At 43.1% G+C, this 15925-nt stretch overlaps 1 protein-coding gene across 1 annotated transcript; it reads right to left on the reverse strand.

Annotated features, from left to right (window-relative positions):
- Positions 1-225: 225 nt before the first annotated feature.
- faua (FAU ubiquitin like and ribosomal protein S30 fusion a) lies at positions 226-15358 on the reverse strand. Its single transcript, XM_070879419.1, has 5 exons — positions 15237-15358; positions 12231-12312; positions 10010-10154; positions 4884-4939; positions 226-518 (listed from the first exon to the last, which is right to left on the reverse strand). The coding sequence occupies exons 2-5, from the start codon at positions 12303-12305 to the stop codon at positions 393-395; spliced, it is 402 nt and encodes a 133-aa protein (XP_070735520.1). The 5' UTR covers positions 12306-12312; positions 15237-15358; the 3' UTR covers positions 226-392.
- Between the last annotated feature and the right edge of the window lie 567 nt (positions 15359-15925).

The raw sequence follows: 15925 nt of genomic DNA on the forward strand, positions 1-15925 counted from the left end.
TTTAAAAAAAAAATCACACTTCAGGAGTGGAAGGAATCCATTTAAGTACACCTGCATGATGGCATATATTTTGATAGATGGTTCTATAACATTAATCATCTTATGGTGGCAATAGAACTGGGATCAGTAACTATATAGTTTATGCTCGAGAACAAATTAAAATGAGATGAATATTCATTAATGTACAAACTGCCAGAAACAAAAAAAATCTACTGAGACTATATATAAATGAGAAGTATTTTTATTAGCCACATTACAGAATTTAAATGACTAATATCATGCAAGCCAATCACTTGATTTCTGAAATAATCCCAGTAAAGCCAACCACACCTGTGTAAGAGGCAAACAAAACTGAAACGCATATCTCAATTCATTATCAAATCAAAACAAACTTATGAGTTTGAATTTGGCCCCTTCCTCTTGCCAAAGTATGGCACAACATTTACAAAACGCCGATTGTACTGCATGCGCCTCTTTGCACGCCCAGTCTTCTTTTTCCTCTTCTCTTGCTTTGCCACCTATGTAAAGAATAGTTATCGGTTGCATCATTAGTTTGTGAAAATTCAAACAAGGATGATTATACTAACATAAAACAACCAAATTTTGTAACTGGACACAGCAGAATGCACGATTAGAGGCCTTTATCCTTTAAAAAAATGTACGTAGGGGTCTCACATTTGCATGTTTTTATTGTTATACTGTTGTGTAATCACATGCAGCCCACTGCTGGTTATGACAGGCATATATAGCTCCCAGCTCCAAGGCTAGACATCTCTGCTCTAAGTAATACAAAGACAGCTTTCCTCCATAAAAAAAGAAAAACGTTTACTGCTGTGCCTTTATAGCTAAAATGAACACTGAGCACTGTAACCAAACTGAAACAAACACAAACATCAGCCAACAGCAGAGATAGTTTCTAATAGGAAAGTGTTCATCGTATTAGGGAACTGTCCTACTTCTATCAAATTCAGTGTCTCTATAATAAAATCAAGCAGAAACCTCAACCATGCGTCTAGTCAAAAGAAATCTTAAGTGAGGCTAGTCATTACAATGAAACTAATTTTATATTCATTTATATAGACACATAAGCATCCCACAAATGTTACAGCAAAATCTCCTAATCACAGAGCGAACGCAGGGCATTCTGGGGGCAGGAGGTAAACAGCTAGAGGGTGTGGTCCATATCGGGACCAATGACACAGGTAAAAAGAGGGAAGAGGTCCTGCAGGCAGAATTTAGGGAGTTAGGAGAAAAATTAAAGGGTAGGACCTCAAAGGTAGTAATCTCCAGGTTACTACCAGTGCCACGTGCTAATGAGTACAAGAATAGGATAGGATGAACGCGTGGCTGGAGAGTTGGTGTAGGAGGGAGAACTTTGAATGATCAGCCATGATCATATTAAATGGCGGTGCAGGCTCGAAGGGCCGAATGGCCTGCTCCCGCACCTATTTTCTATGTTTCTATGTTTAAATTCCTGAGGCATTGGGAGCACTTCTGGGGAGATGGGACAAACAGGACGGGTTACACCCCACCTCACCGGGACCAATATCCTCACGGGGAGATTTGCTAGTGCTGTTGGGGAGAGTTTAAACTAGGGGGGATGGGAACCCGAGAACAAATTCAATAGAGAAGGAAGTAAAGCTGAAATTGGAAAGCAAGAATGTAGAAAGTGAATCTGTAAGACAGAGGAAACAAGGTTTAGTAAGTAGTAATCAAGGTAGTTAAATGGTATATACTTCAATGCAAGGAGTATAGCAAATAAGGCAGATGAGCTGCGAGCACAGGTAGACACTTGAGAGTATGACATTATAGACATTAAAGAGACATGGCTAAAAGAGGGGCAGGTTTGGCAGCTAAACATTCCTGGTTACAGGATTTTTAGTCAAGACAGAGAGGGGGTGGAAAAGGGAGGGATTGATATTGATTAAAGAAACTATTACAGCTGTGAGGAGGGATGATATGTTCGAGGGATCATCAAATGAGGCCATGTGGGTCGAACTGAAAAATAAAAAAGGGACGATCACACCGCTGGGCGTGTATTATAGACCCCTAAACAGTGGGAGGGAGATAGAAGAGTAAATATGTAGGCAAATTTCAGTGAAGTCTAAAAACCATAGGGGCAGTAATAGTAGGGGATTTCAACTATCCTAATATTGATTGGGACAAATATAGTGTGATGGGTATAGAGGGCACGGAATTCTTAAAAGGCGCCCAAGAGAACTTTTTTAGTCAGTATGTAACAAACCCAACATGGGAGGAGGCGGTTCTGGTTTTAGTTTTGGGGAAATGAAGCTGGGCAGGTGGCAGGGGCACCAGTGACCATAATTCAATCAGATTCAAGGTAGTTATGGATAAGGACAAGAATAGACCAGGAATAAAATTCTCAAATTGGGGAAAAGCTAACTTTACTAAGTTGAGAAGTGATTTGGCCACAGTGGACTAGAAACAGCTACTTGTAGGTAAATCAGTGTCAGGGAACAATGGGAGGCATTCGAGGAGGAGATCCGGAGGGCTCAGGCCAAACATGTGCCCTTAAAGAAAATGGGTGGGAATAACAATTCTAGAGCCTCCTGGATGTCTAGGAACTTACAGGAGAGGATAAAGAAAAAAAGGGAAACGTATGTCATATACCGACAGCTAAATACTGTAGAATCTCTGGAGGAATATAGATAGTTCAGAGGTAAAATTAAAAAGATTAGGAATGCTCAGCGAGAGCATGAAAAATTCTTGGCAAGTAAAATTAAGGAAAATCCAAAGATGTTCTATAAATATATTAAGAGTAAGAGGATAACTAAAGAAAGGGTAGGGCCTTTTAGAGACCATGAGGGTAATCTCTGTGTAGAGGCGGAAGATGTTGGTATGGTTCTTAATGAATACTTTGCATCTGTTTTCACAAAGGGGCAGTGCAGATACTGCTATCAAGGAGTGTGAAATTCTGGATAAAATAAACAGAGAGGAGATATTAAAGGGCTTAGCGGCTTTGAAAGTAGCTAAGTCCCCAGGCCTGGATGAAATGCATCGCAGGCTTGAGCATAGCAAAAGAGGAAATAGCAGAGGCATTGACCATCATTTTCGAGTTCTCTTTGGATTTAGGCATGGTGCCAGAGGACTGGTAATGTGGTATCCTTGTTTAAGAAGGAAGAAAGGGATAGGCCGAGTAATTACTGGCCTGCCAGCCTAACCTCTGGTGGGAAAATTATTGGAAAAAATCCTAAAGGACAGGATAATGATGCACATTTAGAAAGACAAGGATTAATTAGGGACAGTCAGCACAGATTTGTTAAGGGAAGATTGTGTTTGACTAACCTGATTTAATTTTTTGAGGAGGTAACCAGGTGGGTCAATGAGGGTAGTGCGTACGAAGTAGTGTATATGGACTTTAGCAAAGCTTTTGATTTAGTCCCACATGGCAGACTGATGACAAAGGTAAAAACCAATGGGATCCAGGCAAAGTGGCAAGTTGGATCCAAAATTGGCTTAGAGGTAGGAAGCAAAGGGTAATGATTGATGGATGTTTGTGTGACTGGAAGGATGTTTCCAGCAGGGCTCCGCAGGGCTCAGTACTGGGTCCCTTGATTTTTGTGGTAGACATCAATGATCTAGATATGAATATAGGGGGCAAGAAGTTTGCAGATGACACTAAAATTGGCTGTGTGGTTGATAATGAAGAGGAAAGTCATGGACTGCAGAAGGATATCAATCTACTGGTCAGGTGGGTACAACAGTGGCAAATGGAATTTAATTTGGAGAAGTGTGAGGTAATGCACATGGGGAGGGCTAATAAGGAAAGGGTATACACATTAAACAGTAGGCCACTTAGAAGTGTATATGAACAAAGGGACCTTGGAGTACTTGTCCACAGATCCCTGAAAGTAGCAGGCCAGGTAAACAAGGTGGTTAAGGAGGCATACGGAATGCTTGCCTTTATTGGCCGAGGCATAGAATACAAGAGCAGGGAGGTTATGCCTAAATTGTATAATACTCTGGTTAGGCCACAGCTGGAATACTGCATGGAGTTCCGGTCACCTTATTATAGGAAGGACGTGATTGCACTGGAGAGGGTGCATAGGAGATTTACGAGGATGCTGCCTGGAATGGAGAATCTTAGCTATGTGGACAGATTGGATAGGCTGGGTTTGTTCTCAGTGGAACAGAGGAGACAGGAGACCTTATTGAAGTGTATAAAATTTTGAGGGGCCTGGATATAGTGGATAGCAAGGGCCTATTTCCCTTGGTGGAGGGGTCAATTACGAGGGGGCAGTTTTAAAATGGTTGGTGGAAAGTTTAGAGATGATCTGAGGGGAAGCTTCTTCAAGCAGAGGGTTGTGGGGATCTGGAACTCACTGCCTGGAAGGGTGGTAGAGGCAGAAACCTTCACCACATTTAAAAGGTACTTGAATGGGCACTTGAAGTGCCATAACCTGCAGGGTTACAGACCTAGAGCTGGTAAGTCAGATTAGATTGGATAACCTCTTGTTGGCTGTACTTCAGGGCATCGAATACGGCCAGCATGATTTCCTGGACTAGTTTCAATCGCCTGGATGGGTCGGAGAGAAATTTCCCCCCCCCCAATTAGAATGGGTTTTTAAATCTGATTTTTTGCCTCTCCCAGGAGATCGCATGGCTCCGGTTGGGGTAGAGTGTAAAATGTTGCGATGCATGGGGTATCGCAGTTGTGTTGGGCGGACTGGTTGGGCCAGATGCTCTTTACCTTTCTGCTATTGTTCATAGGTTTATATGTAACCTTCAGGACTTCTGATCGAGGGCTGTGTGGTTCCTTGTCGGCCGGCGCGGACACGATGGACCAAAATGGCCTCCTTCTGAGCTGTAGATTTCTATGCTTCTTATGCTTTTGTTGTGGGCATGATTTCAGTTAAACTTACCTTTGGAGTCTGACCTTTTACTTTTCCAGCTCGAGCAAGGGATCCATGCACCTTACCTAACAAAAGGAGAGAAAAGACATAGTACTTTCAGTTGCATACCTCAAGACAGACATCAAACTGGTCTACAGATTAAACTTTTCTTTCACTACTACTCAGGTCATCTTGCATCGTATTGAAGACAGATATCCATCATACAGTCAATAAAGAAACAGACTTGCAACAGCTGCTAGAAACTATCTGGAGGCTAATGCAAGAACATTAATTCAGGTGCCTACATGGATAGGTATAGCATGCATCCATACTGTTATCAGAAGGATGGTGGCAATGCAGTCACGTCAATGAGCTGTGCTTCTCGCCACTCCACTTATGAGGAGCTGTACTTGCTGTCCACCTAGTGATCGAGTTGTCCAGTGCCCAACAAGTGAATATCATTCTTTTTGGGAACGATGGAAAGCAACAGGTCTATTTGGGTTGAGTTGGTTTTAAGACAACGCAACTGGCAATGGAAATTCAGAACCAAAGCAACTCTGTGGTAGAGTATGTAATTCAGCACCTATATTAGGCAGGGGCATACTCTTCGACACCACTGGTAAATTCACATGTTCTTGACAAAAAAAATTAATGTTCATCTTATTTTAAAACCATTCTGTAAAATTTATGATAGCTCTACTTCAAAGCGAATTTTCCCCAACCTCAGCCATGCCATTACATGTGGGGAAGGGACGGGAAAAAAAGCGAGGGAAGGGAACTGAAATTATGAACTCTTTCATAGTCACTCAAGATAGGGGTGGGGGATACTTTGGTAGTGATATTCTTGTATGTACCAGATCACCCTTCAATGTATTTATAATCTGGTGCCAAGATTATCTTTATTTTGTTTGATTACACCTCTAAGGGGTATCGTGGGACATTTTGATGCAGAGTCTAATCTTGATACATTTAAAGAAAAGCTAGATACAATTCAGGGAGCAGCACGAGCTGGTGCAGGAGTGACATCATCAAGGTCCAGGTTGGTGATTGGAGCGTGGGCAGACACAGCAGGAGCGGCAAGAGACTGTGGAGGGATGCGATCGGGGCCCAGGAGAGGAGTGATTTCGCGGCCAGGGGCAGCACGGGCCAGCCCACACTGCGATATCTGCACGCACTAGTTCCGTGCAGCAGAGCAGGTCTCCAGTCGTCTTGGATAACCCTTGCCACTGGACCAAGACCGAGCTCGGTCATGCCCGTGTGGTGGCTGGTGTGCAACGTTAAAAAAATCTACGCACAGGCATCTTCCACTCTTCAAGATTTAGTTCAGGACCTGGAATATTAGGTCCCTCATTGAAACATCTGTGAACTCATCCTTTTTTGGCGTGGAAGCAAGTCACCCTCGCTTCGAGGGACCGCCTATGATGAGAATTGTAAATTGAGTTTGAGAACGATTTAGTGAAGTCCGAAACTAGGGTCTTAAATCTGAAGAAAGCAAACTACATGGTACGAGGGGCAAATTGGCCAAGATAGATTGGGAAACTAGATAAGCAATGGCAAACATTTAAAAGACATAATTCATAATTTGCAATGAATATACATTTCCTTAAGGGAAGTGGTCCAACCATTGCTAACAAAAAAAATTAGATAGTATCGATTAATGAAGAGGCTAAAAACGTTGCCAAGAGTAACAAGCCTGAGGATTGGGAAGATTTTAGAAGTCAGCAAAGGATGACCAAGAAATTGACAGAGAAAATAGAATGTTTAAACTAGCAAGACATAAAAACAGATTGTAAAAGTTTCTATAGTTACTTAAAAAGAAAGTAAACACGGGTCCCTTACAGGCAGAGATAGGAGAAATTAAAATGGGAAACAAGGAAATGGCAGAGACATTAAACAAATACTTTGTATCTGTCTTTATGGTAGAAGACACAAAACATTCTGGAAATAAGTAAGAAGGAGGAACTGAGGGAAATCCTTATCAGTTGGGAAATTGTGTTGGGGAAATTGATGGGATTGAAGGCCGACAAATCCCCAGGGCATGATGGACTGCATCCCAGTGTACTTATGGAGGTGGCCTTGGAAATAGCGGATGCATTGACAGTCATTTTCCAACATTCCATAGACTCTGGATCAGTTCCTATGGAGTGGAGGGTAGCCAATGTAACCCCACTTTTTAAAAAATAAGGGAGAGAGAAAACAGGGAATTATAGACCGGTCAGCCTGACATCAGTAGTGGGTAAAATGATGGAATCAATTATTAAGGATGTCATAGCAGCGCATTTGGAAAGAGGTGACATGATAGGTCCAAGTCAGCATGGATTTGTGAAAGGGAAATCATGCTTGACAAATCTTCTGGTATTTTGTGAGGATGTTTCCAGTAGAGTGGACAAGGGAGAACCAGTTGATGTGGTGTATTTGGACTTTCAGAAGGCTTTCGACAAGGTCCCACACAAGAGATTAATGTGCAAAGTTAAAGCACATGGGATTGGGGGTAGTGTGCTGATGTGGATTGAGAACTGGTTGTCAGACAGGAAGCAAAGAGTAGGAGTAAATGGGTACTTTTCAGAATGGCAGGCAGTGATTAGTGGGGTACCGCAAGGTTCTGTGCTGGGGCCCCAGCTGTTTACATTGTACACTAATGATTTAGACGAGGGGATTAAATATAGTATCTCCAAATTTGCAGATGACACTAAGTTGGGTGGCAGTGTGAGCTGCGAGGAGGATGCTATGAGGCTGCGGAGTGACTTGGATAGGTTCGGTGAGTGGGCAAATGCATGGCAGATGAAGTATAATGTGGATAAATGTGAGGTTATCCACTTGGGTGGTAAAAACAGAGATACAGACTATTACCTGAATGGTGACAGATTAGGAAAAGGGGAGGTGCAACGAGATCTGGGTGTCATGGTACATCAGTCATTGAAGGTTGGCATGCAGGTACAGCAGGCGGTTAAGAAAGCAAATGGCACGTTGGCCTTCATAGCGAGGGGATTTGAGGTGTTAATACAGTTGTACAGGGCCTTGGTGAGGCCACACCCGGAGTATTGTGTACAGTTTTGGTCTCCTAATTTGAGGAAGGACATTCTTGCTATTGAGGGAGTGCAGCGAAGGTTCACCAGACTGATTCCCGGGATGGCGGGACTGACCTATCAAGAAAGACTGGATCAACTGGGCTTGTATTCACTGGAGTTCAGAAGAATGAGAGGGGATCTCATAGAAACGTTTAAATTTCTGATGGGTTTAGACAGGTTAGATGCAGGAAGAATGTTCCCAATGTTGGGGAAGTCCAGAACCAGGGGTCACAGTCTAAGGATAAGGGGTAAGCCATTTAGGACCGAGATGAGGAGAAACTTCTTCACCCAGAGAGTGGTGAACCTGTGGAATTCTCTACCACAGAAAGTTGTTGAGGCCAATTCACTAAATATATTCAAAAAGGAGTTAGATGTAGTCCTTACTACCAGGGGGATCAAGGGGTATGGCGAGAAAGCAGGAATGGGGTACTGAAGTTGCATGTTCAGCCATGAACTCATTGAATGGCGGTGCAGGCTCGAAGGGCCGAATGGCCTACTCCTGCACCTATTTTCTATGTTTCTATAATGAGGAACCAAAGGTCCAGTGAGAATAAGGAACTTAAAAAAGTACTACAGAAATTAATGGGACTAAAGGCCCAACAAACCCTCTGGACCCTATGGCCTACATTCTAGGATTATAAAAAAGATGGCTACAGAAATAGTGGATGCATTGGTTTTGATCTTCCAGAATGGTCCCCGCAGATTGGAAGGTAGCAAACTTAACCCCACTATTCAAGAAAGGTGGGAGAGAGAAAACAGGGAACTATAGAACAGCTAGCCTGACATCAGTTAGTTTTTTGAGGTTATAACTAGTAGCGCAAGGGGGAAACCAGTGCACGTAGTGTATTTGGATTTTCAAAAAAGCATTCAATAAGGTACCAAACAAGGTTATTACACAAAATTAGGACACCTGGGACTGGGGGTAATATATTAGCATGAATTGAGGATTGGTCAACAAACAGGAATAAATGGGTCATTTTCAGGTTTGCAGGCTGTAATTAGTGAGGTACCGCAAGGATAAGTGCTTGGGTCTCAGCTATTTACAATCTATATCAATGACTTAGATGAGAGAACCAAGTTTAATGTATTCAAGCTTGCCGACGATACAAAGCTAGGTGGGAAAGTAAGGCTGGAAAGAGATACAGACAGTTTAACTGGAGTGGGCAAGAACATGGCAGATGGATGAAGTGACCCACTTTAGTAGGAAAAAATAGCAAACCAGAATATTTTTTTTTAAATGGAGAGATTAGGAAATGTTGGTATTCAGAGGGACCTGTATACAAATCACAAAGTTAACATGCAGGTACAGCAAGCAATTAGGAAAGCAAATGGCCTGTTAGCCTTTATTACAAAAGGATTGGGAGTACAAGAGTAAAGACATCTTACTGCAACTATATTGGACCTTGATGGGACTACACCTGGAGTTCTGTGTACAGTTTTGGTCTCTATGTAAGGAAGGATCTACTTGCCTTAGAGGGAGTGCAACGAAGGTTCACTAGACTTATTCCTGGGATAGGGGGATTGTCCTGCGTGGAGAAATTGAGTAGACTCCCCAGAGTTTAGAGAGGTGATCTCATTGGAACATATAAAATTCTTAGGGGCTTGACAGGGTAGATACTGGGGGACTGTCTCCCCTAACAGGAGTTTAGAACTAGGGGTCAGAGTGTCAGAATAAGGGGATGGCTATTTAGTACTGAGGGGAGGAGAAATTTCTTCACAATGGTTACAAATCCTCTACCCCAGAGACAGATCGATACATTTTTGGATACTAATGAAATGAAGGGATATGGGGATAGTGCAGGAAAGGTGGAGTTGAGGTAGATGATCAGCCATGGCCTTATTGAATGCCTTGAGGAGCCGAATGGTTACTCCTGCTCCTATTTCTTGTGTTATGATGGGGGGGGAATAGATGGCCATGCTGATAGGTTTAGATGATGTGGGGTGGGAGGAGGCTCTTGTGTGCAGCCAAAACACCAACATAGACCAGTTGGACCAAATGACATGTTTCTAAGCTGCAAATTCAATGAAATCCTATAATCCAGCACTACATCACTTAAGCAGAGAAATTAAAGTCAATAAAATACATACCACCCAACAATCGAGCAACTACTTCTAAAGTGCAGTGCTCAGTGATGCCACATTGGCCAATGATGGCGTCATCATCTAAGGGAGTGCCAGCCAAAAGGATCACTTGGTCAACAGCGGAGACTCCTTCCAGGGATTCAACATGGGCCTAGATTTTAAAGAGAGAGATTCAGCAGTACAAAACAATTCTCGGGCCAAATTGAATTCTCCTTCAAGAATCTCTAATGCACATTTTAAGATTCACATGATAGAGAAGACAGCAGAGAAGTGCATGATTTTGTGCTATTAGCCCAACACACAAGCTAAAAATTGTGCCTTTACTTGTTTAAAATGTATTGGGACATTTTGCTGAAAAGGCTTTATATAAATGCAAGTATAATCTTGATCCTTAAAACCCACTTAATCTAAACACCTCAGATTTGACCCATTTACTATAGGTCTGGGTGTGATCTCCTCCTGACGAATACAAACCTCCTAAACTTTCCACAACTGCAAACAAGAGAATGACCTACAGCGCCAACAACAGCAATTAAAAGAATAAGTACTGCCAAAGCGGAGATCCGAAGAACGTGCCGACAATCTAGCAAGTGAACTCTGGGTGAATCCCTCCCACATTAGTGTTGTGTGCGAATGCCCATTCAGTCATCGTTGGTCAACAATCTAAGTTTGAGGGGATTACTTTGGTGCCGATATTATGGTGTGTACCTGATCATTTCTTCAATATATTTATAATCTGGAGCCAAGATTATCCTATTTTTTCTTGATCTATGAAGCACCTCAGAACATTTTGATATATTAAACACACATCAATGCAAGTGGTCATTATATTCCAGGAGCATTAACTCATTTTTGGTTTACACATTTAATTTTTTTTTTTAAAAACCTTTCTTGTCCCTCAGAAAACTTGCTCTTTTGGGACCTGAACAAGACAAAATCTGCCCTGCAGTTTACGCCTGAAACCACCAGGAACTGGGTTAGACAGCTAGGTCCTGAGACTGAATTGAACAGCCATAGACGTTGTCTGCCCTCTTTAGCATCACCCTGTAGCCAGTGTGAATGTCCCCCCCCAGACCTTTAACTGAATACTATTTTTGGAGGGGAGCTATATCATTAAGCTAAACGATGCCAGCACTACAGAATGGAACATTATTCACTTTTGTGACAACAACACACATAAGTTCCTGTCCTTCTCCAACACCAAAAGAGCCCTCCCACATGGTACTAGTGTGAATCTCTCAGTAAACAGCCACCATTCTGGATTTGCTGCCCTACAAAATGACAAGAGACTACTCATTTCAGGTAGGACTCACAGCGACAGAGATTTCCCCATCAATTGGATCTAGATTCAACCCAAGACCCAGAAGTGAAAGGACAGCATGCTAACCCATTGCACTATACAGTTACAGCACTTTTAAAAATTAAAATTTAGTAAATATCAATTTGCAAATAAAACTGATGCTATTCACATATTCCCACAGGAAATTGTGTTATACATCTACTTCCCATCACTGGCACCAAGTTTGGGTTTCTTACCCATCACAAAGCCTATCTATATTCATACCAAATTTTAAACAGTACATCTTCAAGCATACACGACTAACATGCAAAACAATCTTAAGTGCTGTGTGCTTCAGATTTGCAGCCCGAAGATAGCCATGGTCCAATCTGAGACATTACATTCCAAATCTAATCAAGTTAACTGCGAATGAATTGGGATTTTACTTTTAGCCTTGTAGTGGCAGCTCCAATACATAGGAGCTCCTCCCCACTTTTCGCACCCCCAAATAACCACAAAACCCAGGACCAAACAAGCTTCCTTGGCTCCTGAGCTACACTTCAAATGGAAATAGAAATGGTGTGGTGATGCATTCCTCCTGCAGGCACGGTGCGGCAAGGGTGCATAGCAACTTCACAAACTACAAATGTAAATTGGTGTATTGCATATTTAGATATACAATGGCCTCAACTTTTCTATTCAAGTGTACACTTTATTGTATAATGACTTCATAAAATGCAAGAATGTACATCATGAGATATGCTTACTTGTTTCTAAAGACCCAATTCAAAAAATAATCTTCTTTAAACCCTAAGTACTCAAATCTGCCATGAGATTTGGTATCAGGTGATTTTTCATTTGTATATTTAACAATTCCTTCTGTGTACTATTTTAACAGTTAAGATTTTAAAATTCAAAAAGTAATTTACTGTGTAGTAGGAAGCCTACCTTAAGTTCCCCAACTGTCTCTTCCCCAGTCACATCAAGTGTGTGGGTATTTTGTGTGCGTAGAAACAGCTGCATGGTGGTTCTGTGGAGTAAAAAACAAAATGATTTTGCTATTGTTTATAAAAGCAGATTTGAAGTTTTCTAATTCCACCTTTTTTGAACACAGTTGTCGGCTCCAGACATTTAATTCTCAGTCAAATAGCACTAACTATAGCTAGGCAGCAATTAATAAAAGGATATTCCAGCAAAGGATCACAAATCACTTGTGTCAGCTGTGGCTCAGTGGGTAGCCTTGGAGTCAGAAGATTGTGGGTTCAAGTCCCACTCCAGGGACTTGAGCACATAAATCTAGGCTGACACTCCAGTGCAGTGCTGAGGGAGTGCTGCACCATCAGAGGTGCCGTCTTTCGGATGGGACGTTAAACCGAGGTCTGCTCTCTCAGAACATAGAAAATAGGTGCAGGAGTAGGCCATTCGGCCCTTCGAGCCTGCACCGCCATTCAATAAGATCATGGCTGATCATTCCTTCAGTACCCCTTTCCTGCTTTCTCTCCATACCTTTTGATCCCCTTAACCGTAAGGGCCATATCTAACTCCCTCTTGATGCCAGTTCATTGGATATATTCAACAACTCTCTGCGGTAGGGAATTCCACAGGTTAACAACTCTCTGAGTGAAGAAGTTTCTCCTCATCTCAGTCCTAAATGGCCTACCCTTTATCCTAAGACTATGTCCCCTGGTTCTGGACTTCCCCAACATCGAGAACATTCTTCCCACATCTAACCTGTCCAGTCCCGTCAGAATCTTATATGTTTCTATGAGATCCCCTCATCCTTCTAAACACCAGTGAATAAAGGCCCAGTTGATCCAGTCTCTCCTCATATGACAGCCCAGCCATCCCTGGAATCAGTCTGGTGAACATGATAAAGATCTCATGGCACTATTTTGAAGAGCAGTGAAGTTTATCCCTAGTGTTCTGGCCAATATTTATCCCTCAACCAACATAACAAAAAAGATTAGCTGGTCATTATTACATTGCTGTTTGTGGGACCTTGCTGTGCGCAAATTGGTTGCCGCATTTCCCACATTCCAACAGCGACTCCACTTCAAAAGAACTTCATCGGCTGTAAAGTGCTTTTGAGATGTCTGGTGGTCGTGAAAGGCACTATATAAATGCAAGTCTTTCTTTCTTAAGGTCCAGGTATAAATATCTGTATTTTAGTCCCTGCTTTGAATAAACTACTAAATAGGAGAGTCTCATTAAATTGGCATAAAAACCCAAATGGTTCAAAGAAAACCTGCTACTCATACCTGGTCAGGGATATACAGGTGTGCAGAGTGCTTATTTGGGAATTTGGAAAGAGTGGGAATCTCTGGTATGTATTGGCTAAGTAGAAACTGTAAAAAGTGAAATTTAGTTTAACATTTTGATTTAAACCTAGAACTTTAAAAATGTAGTTAACAGAAGTTGCCTGCCTGTGGTAGTCAGTCAGCTGCAAGTGTTAGTGGAAATAATGGAGTACCAAGGGACCAGCGAGAATGAGGAACAGAAAGAAATTAGTATTAGTAAAAAAAAAGCACTGGAGAAATTAATGGGACTGAAAGCTGATAAATCCCATGACCTGATGGCCTACATGCTAGAGTTTTGAAAGATTTTGCGACTGAAACTTTTGTTTTCAGTGGGGTTCCACAGGGCTGTTCTCAGTCCCTTGTTTTTTGTAGTACCCTGTATATATTAATGATTTAGATTTAAATTGTAGGGGGCATGATAAAAGAAATTTGCAGGCGACACAAAAATTGGCCATGTGGTTGACAATGAGGGGGAAAGCTTTAAGCTGCAGGAAGATAGACAAACTGGTCATTTGGGCAGAAAAATGGAAAATGGAATTCTATCTGGAAAAGTAATGCATTTGGGAAGGGGCAACAACTTGTATTTATAATCGCGCCTTTAATGTAGTGAAACATTCCAAGGCTATTGAGATTTTAACAAATTTGACAAGGGAATACACAATAAATAGGAGGATACAGAGAGGTGTGTAGGAACAGGGAGACCTTGGAAAGTATGTCCACAGATCCTTAAAGATAGGGCAGATCGATAAGGTAGTTATAAAGACATCTGGAATGCTTTCCTTCATTAGCCAAGGCATAGATGATTGCACCAGAGTGCAGAGGAAAGTTTGGATAGGCTGGGGTTGTTTTCTTTGGAATAGAGGAGGCTAAGGGGAGATTTAATTGTGGCGAATTATGAGGGGCCTAGATAGAGTGGACTGCATAGACCAATTTCCCTTAGCAGAGGGGTCAGTAACCAGGGGGCATAGACTTAAAAGTAGTTGGTAAAAGGATTAGAGGAGAGATGGGGAAAGATTTCACCCAGAGGGTGGTGGGGATCTGGAACTCACTGCCTGAAAAGGTGGTAGAGGCAGAAATCCGCGTTTAAACAGTACTTGGATGTGCATTTAAAGAGTTATAACCTACAGGTCTATGGACATAGTGCTGGAAAGAGGTAGGAAGACACTGGGTAACTCGTTTTCGACCGACACGATGGGCCTGTATCGATATTGCTGCGATTCTATCAAATCTCCACACAGGGGTCAGTAGGGCGCAGCGAGAAGCCGCCACACGGCGCGGAAGCCAGGAGACCGCGTGGCTGGAGAGCCGGTGGGATGGCGGCCATCTGGCCTCCGGAAAAAAAAATCGTCAAATGCCACAGTGGCCTGTGCTGGTTTAAACAAGGCGTCTTTCCCTAATGAAGAAGAAGCCACTGCCGAAGAGCCCGGGCCCGTCCCGTACGCCAGGCCCGGCCCGGCCCAAGCCCAGCCTGGAGGCGCAGACACGGCCTACCCGCCAGGCTCGCCGCCATTTGCATCGACGCACAACTACCGCCCGAAAACCCGCGCTTCTACAACAGGCAGCAGAGTCACGGCGAGGAGAAGATGGACTCGCTGCGAAGGACGTTTGGAGTTCGTCAGCCGCTCCCTAATAAAAAAAAACTGCCCGGCAATCTCACCCTAAGGTCGGCCCGACTCGACAGCGACGACCAGCCCGCGACGTACCGACACGGAAAAAGAAAGAAAGACACTGCGCACGCGCAATTTAAAAAAAAACACTGGCATGCTACAATACATTCAAGTGCGCGAAAGAATGGCACTACGCATGTGTGCGGATTGTGTTGCGAGGACACTAAAGGAGAGTGCGCATGAGTGAAACCGCTGGCTGACGCTACCCCGCGCGAGCTCTCGTAAGGTTCGAGTGCGTGGCCGCGCGCGCGGCTGACGTCACGGGGCCGGACTGGGTGTTGTGTGGACATGGCGTGTGTGTACGTGTGAATGCTCTGATGTGCTCTGCTCTCACTGCACTCCCCCACCCGTTTAGTTTAGGGCGTCGCTCAGAAATGCAGATGGACGCAGCATCTCCCAAACCAGTAACCTCTAACACATGGCAGGCAGTGACTAGTGGGGTACCGCAAGGTTCTGTGCTGGGGCCCCAGCTGTTTACATTGTACATTAATGATTTAGACGAGGGGATTAAATGTAGTATCTCCAAAAATGCGGATGACACTAAGTTGGGTGGCAGTGTGAGCTGCGAGGAGGATGCTATGAGGCTGCAGAGCGACTTGGATAGGTTAGGTGAGTGGGCAAATGCATGGCAGATGAAGTATAATGTGGATAAATGTGAGGTTATCCACTTTGGTGGTAA

This window comes from Pristiophorus japonicus, chromosome 4, assembly GCF_044704955.1.
Source record: "Pristiophorus japonicus isolate sPriJap1 chromosome 4, sPriJap1.hap1, whole genome shotgun sequence".
NCBI lineage: Eukaryota > Metazoa > Chordata > Chondrichthyes > Pristiophoridae > Pristiophorus > Pristiophorus japonicus.